Source organism: Oryctolagus cuniculus, chromosome 11 (assembly GCF_051225735.1).
Source record: "Oryctolagus cuniculus isolate XC-2025 breed Fujian yellow rabbit chromosome 11, ASM5122573v1, whole genome shotgun sequence".
NCBI classification, from domain to species: Eukaryota; Metazoa; Chordata; class Mammalia; order Lagomorpha; family Leporidae; genus Oryctolagus; species Oryctolagus cuniculus.
This window is the reverse complement of record NC_142877.1, coordinates 58,419,875-58,426,586: the sequence shown is the minus strand read 5'-3', so window position 1 is coordinate 58,426,586 and position 6,712 is coordinate 58,419,875. Positions and strand designations below refer to the sequence as shown.

General features: G+C 42.5%; 1 protein-coding gene across 2 annotated transcripts; it reads right to left on the bottom strand.

Moving 5' to 3' along the window:
• Window positions 1-698: 698 nt before the first annotated feature.
• LOC100345228 (olfactory receptor 6C4) lies at window positions 699-6,509 on the bottom strand. Of its 2 annotated transcripts, XM_089307420.1 has the most exons (2): window positions 5,592-6,509; window positions 699-3,554 (listed from the first exon to the last, which is right to left on the bottom strand). In XM_089307420.1, the coding sequence occupies exons 1-2, from the start codon at window positions 6,507-6,509 to the stop codon at window positions 3,534-3,536; spliced, it is 939 nt and encodes a 312-aa protein (XP_089163546.1). In that variant the 3' UTR covers window positions 699-3,533. The 2 variants fall into 2 exon arrangements, with proteins under 2 accessions (XP_089163546.1, XP_008254937.1); XM_008256715.5 differs by lacking the exon at window positions 699-3,554 and having other exon boundaries at window positions 5,543-6,509.
• Window positions 6,510-6,712: the final 203 nt, after the last annotated feature.

Genomic DNA, 6,712 nt, shown 5'->3' with positions numbered 1-6,712 from the left:
TTTAGGAACACAGTGATACTCTCCACCCTACCCTCCCTTCCACCCATGCTCCAACTCTTCCTCCTCCCTTTCCTGTTCCTACTCCTAATTTTTACAAAGATCTATTTTCAGTTTACTTTATACTCATAAGGTTAACCCTACACTAAATAATGAGTTCAGCAAATAGTATGAAATAAAAAAACACCACTACTCCTCAATAGTTGAGACAAGGGCTGTAAATAATCATTGAATCTCAAAATGTCGATTTCATTCCAACATATTTACATTTTAAGTACTCTATTAGTTACTCCAGATCAGGGGAAACATACGATGTCTGTCTTTTTGGGACTGGCTTATTTCACTAAGTATAATGCTTTCCAGTTGTGTCCATTTTGTTGCAGAAGACAGGATTTCACTTTTAAAAAAATCACGGAGTAGTATTCCATAGTGTATATACACTATAATTTCTTTATCCAGTCATCAGTTGATGGACATCTGGGTTGATTCCATATCTTAGCTGTTGTGAATTGAGCTGCAATCAACTTGGGGGTACAGATAACTCTTTAATATGCTGATTTCATTTTGCTTGGGTAAATTCCCAGGAGTGGGACGGCTGGGTCATATGGAAGGTCTATATTTAGATTTCTAAGAGATCGCCATCCTGTCTTCCACAGGGGCTGCACCAGTTTACATTCCCATCAACAGTGGATTAGGGTACCTTTTCCCCCACATTTTTGCCAGCATTTATTGCTTGTTCGTTTCTATATGACAACCATTCTAACCAGAGCATACCTCATTACTTTTAATGTTTTCTCTTTTATTTAATAGTTATCTCCCAATTATATTTTTAATGATTTATTTGCTTATTTGTTTGAGAGAGAGTGCTCCCATCTGCTGGTTCATTTCTGAAATATGCACAGTGGCTGGGGCTGTTAAGAGCAGTATCAGGTCTCCCATGTGGGTGGCAGGAACAAAATTACTAGTGTCATCACTATTGCATCCCAGGATCAATGTTAGCAGGAATCTGAAATCAGGAGCTGGAGTTGGGAATTGAACCCTGGTATTCTGATGTGGGACACAGGCTTCCTAGCCACTGGGAGACAGACAGATGCCTTTCCTGCCACCCAAACTTTCAAAGTACCTTTTATTAATAAATTGTCCAGTGTGTCCTAGTGGGTTAGTTGCTCACATGGGTGGTTGTTTTAGATCCAGAACTATGCTGTCTAGTGACGGGGAGAAAGCCTGCGTCCTGGTTTATGACCTGAATAAATTTAAAGAAATGATCCTCAGGCCAGAGAGCCCAGGCCATTGCAGAATTGCTCCTCTTTGTAACGACATACTTCACTTCTTAAAAATAGGCCCCCACCCCACTTTTTTTCTTTCGAATTTTGTTTTAAACACTTTGTAAGAAAGTGGTCTTGGGAGAAGACTAACCTCTTTGGATTTGAAATCTATAATTCCACAAGCTTCATTGCTTCAAGGAGAAGCAATGGAAAAAGGAACACCAGGTGTGGCCTAAAGGGCTCACTCATTTTCATGATTTCACATTTCATGTTTGCACTGCTATGATATTAGGTTGCTAAAGGCGTGTCTTTTGACTTGTCTATATGATAGTGACAGGAAGAATAAACTCCCCAGTTCATGTATTTAGCTGTGGAACACTATAGAAGCTGAGCCTCACAATGACAGAAGCCATTCCTTTTGATTGTTTATGCTTTAGGTCATATTGTAAGTTTGCATTAATGTAACGTCAGCTGGAGGGACAGTTTCAAAAGCCTATGACTTATCTCCTTTTTTCTTTTGGAATGAGCTCTTTAGAAGGCGATATGTTCCTTTCCAAGTCAATTTTTTCTTCTTCTTTGTTTAAAAAGGTTTATTTCTTTATTTGAAAGGCAGAGTTATAGGAGGCGGGGTGCGGGGGGAGAGAGAGAGAGAAGAGATTGAGGTTGGGAGATTGATTGATTTTCCATCCATTGGTTTACTTCCCAAATGGCCACAACAGCCAGGGCTGGGACACGCTGAAGCTAGAAGCCAGGAGCTTCATCTGGGTCTCCTATGTGGGCATCAGGGGCCCAAGCATTTGTGCCATCTTCTTCTGCTTTTCCAGGTACATTAACACGGAGTTGGATCAGAAGTGGAGCAGCTGGGACTCAAACTGGTACTGGATGCTGGCACTGCTGGTGGCAGCTTAGTGTGCTGGTGCCACAATGCCAGCCCCCCCAAATTCATTAAAAAATTTTTTTTGACAGGCAGAGTGGACAGAGAGAGAGAGAGAGACAGAAAGAAAGGTCTTCCTTTTGCCGTTGGTTCACCCTCCAATGGCTGCCGCGGCCAGCGCACTGCGCTGATCCGATGGCAGGAGCCAGGTGCTTCTCCTGGTCTCCCATGGGGTGCAGGGCCCAAGCACCTGGGCCATCCTCCACTGCACTCCTTGGCCACAGCAGAGAGCTGGCCTGGAAGAGGGGCAACCGGGACAGAATCCGGCGCCCCGACCGGGACTAGAACCTGGTGTGCCGGCGCCGCAAGGCAGAGGATTAGCCTAGTGAGCCACGGCGCCGGCTGCTTCAATGGCTTTTAAATGACACATTCTTATTTACTGTTAGATATAGATGGAATATCTAATGAATTATTTAGTAATTAAAATATCAAATAGTTCAATTTATTTTTTATTTTTTTTTTTATTTTTGACAGGCAGAGTGGACAGTGAGAGAGAGAGAGAAAGGTCTTCCTTTTGCTGTTGGTTCACCTACCAATGGCTGCCGTGTCCAGCGCGCTGCGGCTGGCGCACCGCACTGATCCGAAGCTAGGATCCAGGTGCTTCTCCTGGTCTCCCATGCGGATGCAGGGCCCAAGCACCTGGGCCATCCTCCACTGCACTCCCGGGCCACAGCAGAGAGCTGGCCTGGAAGAGGGGCAACCGGGACAGAATCTGGCACCCCGACCAGGACTAGAACCCGGTGTGCCGGCGCTGCAGGCGGAGGATTAGTCTAGTGAGCTGCGGCGCCGGCCCCAAATTCATTTTTAAATGCTAAGGTTAAGAAGGATGGGTGAAGTCTTAATTAGTGCCCTTAAACTTTGGCTTATACAAGGCGTTGACCTCTGTTTCAGCACAGTCCTTCATCTCCAGGGCACGTGAAGGTGATGTTGACCCCGTTCTAACTACCAATTCTAATTCTGATACTGGTGCCAAGTATTCTGAGGGCTTCATCTGAAGTTTAGGTAAGACCGTCACTGACCTAGTTGTTCAAGGAAGCAACCGGACACAAGGGGTGTGGAAATATGCTGGTGTTGTTGCCAATTGATCCCAGATAACATAGCCATATTTTTGCAGTCCCAGTTATATTAAATCAATCATTTTATAAATATTCAATCTAGTTAAGCTATAGTTAGTTCCTTGAAAAGGATACTACTTACAATTGTTGTGTGGCTGTAAAGGAGATCATCATTTAAAGCTTAATAAGTACTGGCTGGCTTTTAATATTTAACATCTATGATCTCATGCAATGCTCAAAATTACCCTATAAGAGAGATATTATTATTATTATTATCCTATTTTAGAGTTGAGAAAGGTAAGCCTCAGGGTAAATAACTGTTCCTCTGTGATTTTTTTTGAAGATTTATTTATTTATTGGAAAGTTGGAGTTACAGAGAGACACATGGGGAGTGATGAGAGAGAGAGAGAGAGAGAATCTTCTGCCTGCTGGTTCACTTCCCAGATGGCTGCAAGGCTGGAGCTGGGCCAGGCTGAAACCAGGAGCCCAGAGCTTTTTCCATGTTTCCCATGTGAGTGCAGCGGCCCAGGAACTTGGACCATCCTCCTCTGCTTTCTCAGGCACATCAGCAGGGAGCTGGATCGGAAGTGAAGCAGTCAGGACTTGAACCGGCACCCACATGAGATGCTGGCACTGCAGGCTGTGGCTTTAACCTACTGGGCCACAGTGCCGGCCCCTCCTCTGTGATTCTGTCTTTGCTTCCACTTTGCAATAAGGTTTGGTAGAAATGTGGATGTGGAGGAACATAATAATTTAGCTGTGGCTGTTCAAGAACATTTTTCTACTAATTGAAAAGTATCCAAAATATCTCAGTGAATTTGGAATAAATTGAAACTGATCACTAATCTCTAGCTGGTCATCAGAGACAATCAAATATTCCAAAAAGCAGCAGGTTTACATAAAAGAGTCTTTATTTAAAAATACTATACAATCTCAATATTTTTCTCTTGTTCTGAAAATTTTCTCTCATTTTTCGTACAATCTAGTTTGTTCCTTATGTGTTTGAGAACCACTATTTCACCCAACTCATTACTGTATACAAATTAGGTTATGTTTCACTTGGAATTCAAGTAAAAAACAACATCCTACAATGCATTATGATATTATTAAACTATGTACAAGTCAGACGTTAACAGGTGCCTTTGCTTGAGTTGAAGTTGAGCTCTATCATTACCTGTTCAAATCCAAGTTTCTGCAACCTTGAATCCACCTGTGTAGAGTTTTTGGTGGGGTAACCTACTCCCACATGGTTTCCAAGACTCATAATTTGGATCATCTCAGACATAAAACTGTGTTGATACTTTCCATTCATTTTTACTTTACAGATAGTCATCCATAGTTTATATTAAAACCAAAAGCAAAAGTTTGGGGTAAAAGTTAAAGGAGTGGAGTCAGGTCATAGAATTTGTCTTTTCTAATATCCAATGACAGCAAACAAAAAGATGAAAAGAGAATTACAAGAGGAAGAAAAAAGTCATCAGAACCCACCAAAGGGAGAGAGAAAGCAGATCTCACGCCATTATCGTAAACAGATGTTGGCTAAGAAAATAAACCAAAGATCCTGCCTGTGGATGTGAGTGGCTTCCAGCCTTGCCTCTGGAGACCTTGTCTAATAATAACCTGTAGAAAATGCAGTTGTAAGCAAACTCTTGAGAATTTTCTCCTCATTTGGAGAAAAGTGGACTACACGACTGTATTCTTTTAATTTCTTCTTACTGAATGATGAAAGTTGTGATGGTTCCATTTGAAATGGAAGTGGAGACAGGGTGGAGAATTACAACTGCTGACACCTTGATGGAAGCCTGGTGACCAGTGTAGGTTACTCTGCTGATGGCTCCTTGGAGACAGAGCCCTGGAGCAACACCAATACTGTATTCCCTGCAACACTGCCCTTCTCAGAACTTCTCTCGACTAGCGAATGCACAACAAACTCCACAGTTTGTCATTCCATACTTTGGCCTCCTTTTCCACTCTCAATTCTTACCCTACCACTCTCCTCAATAAGTGATATGTTTTGCTTCTTAAATTTCAAATCCTTTCAGGAAAGAAGAGTTAATTGTTTCCAGCTGCTCTTTATGGATTTTCATTCACCCTATGTAATAATACTTGCCATGTTATTTTATTTTTTGATAAATTTATCACATAAAAATTATAGTTTACTTTTTTCTCTTTCACCCTAGATTATAGGTTCCTTGAAATTAGGGCATATGGTTTTCATTTGTTTCCTCACAGGCCAGTTTGGCATTTGAGATATAGCAGACATTCAATTCAGGCTTATTAAATAAAAAAGTATTTCTCATCGAAATGTATTCTGTGTTTTTTTTTTTTTTAAAACTTCACCATCTTTTTGACAGTGTCCTTGAAGGCTTGCTTTACTTGCTGATTTCTTAGCGTATAAATGAAAGGGTTCAACAAGGGGGTAACGGAGGTAATGAGGACAGCTATTCCTTTGTTGAAAGCACCCCCTTCTTTTGCAGAGGGGTTAATGTACATAAACATGCAGCTGCCATAAGAGAGGGAGATGACAATCATATGGGAGGAGCAGGTGGAAAATGCCTTTGTCCTTTGCTGGGCAGACGGGAGCCTCAGAATGGTCCTGATGATGTGTGTGTAAGAAAGCGTCACGAGCACCAGCGTAAGCACCAGAGTCACAACAGCCAACAGGATGACCAGCAGTTCTAAGAGGCTGGTGTCTGAGCAGGCGAGCTCCATGAGGGGCCCATAGTCACAGTAATAGTGGTTCAGCACGTTGGAGGCACAGAAATCTACCTGGCTCATCAGGATGATGGGTGGTAATATGGCTAGGAACCCCCCCAGCCAGGAGCAGAACACGAGTTGTATGCAGACTCTGCTGCTCATGATGGTCAGGTAATGCAGGGGTTTGCAGATGGCCACATAGCGGTCATAGGACATGGATGCCAGCAGGTAGAATTCAGTTGCCCCGAGAAATATAGCAAAAAAATACTGAGTCAAGCAGCCAGAAAAGCTGATGACTTTATTACCTGTTGTCATACTGGTCAGAAATCTGGGAATAAAAATGGATGTGAAGGAAATTTCTAAGAAGGAGAAATTCCGGAGGAAGAAATACATGGGGGTCTGGAGGTGGGGGTCTAGAAGGGTGAGGGTGATAATAGCCAGATTTCCCAGGATGCTTAGCATGTAAGTGAGGAACAGAAAGATGAATATCACTACCTGGAGTTCAGGCTGATTCGTGAGCCCCAACAGAATAAACTCGGAAAGCATGGTCCTGTTTTTCATTGTTTGCCTCCAGTAGATCTAAAGAGAAAGGTGAAAACAGTGAAAACTGAGAATTTCTCATAGTAGAAGAGATCAATCTTATTTTAATCAACAGAATCAGGTCATATATTACACTTTTTTCAATTAGCCCAAACAGTGTCCTGTTGGGCTGCACCTGACTCCATGGGAGCCTGCATCGAAAGTGACCTCATTCCTAAGGTTTC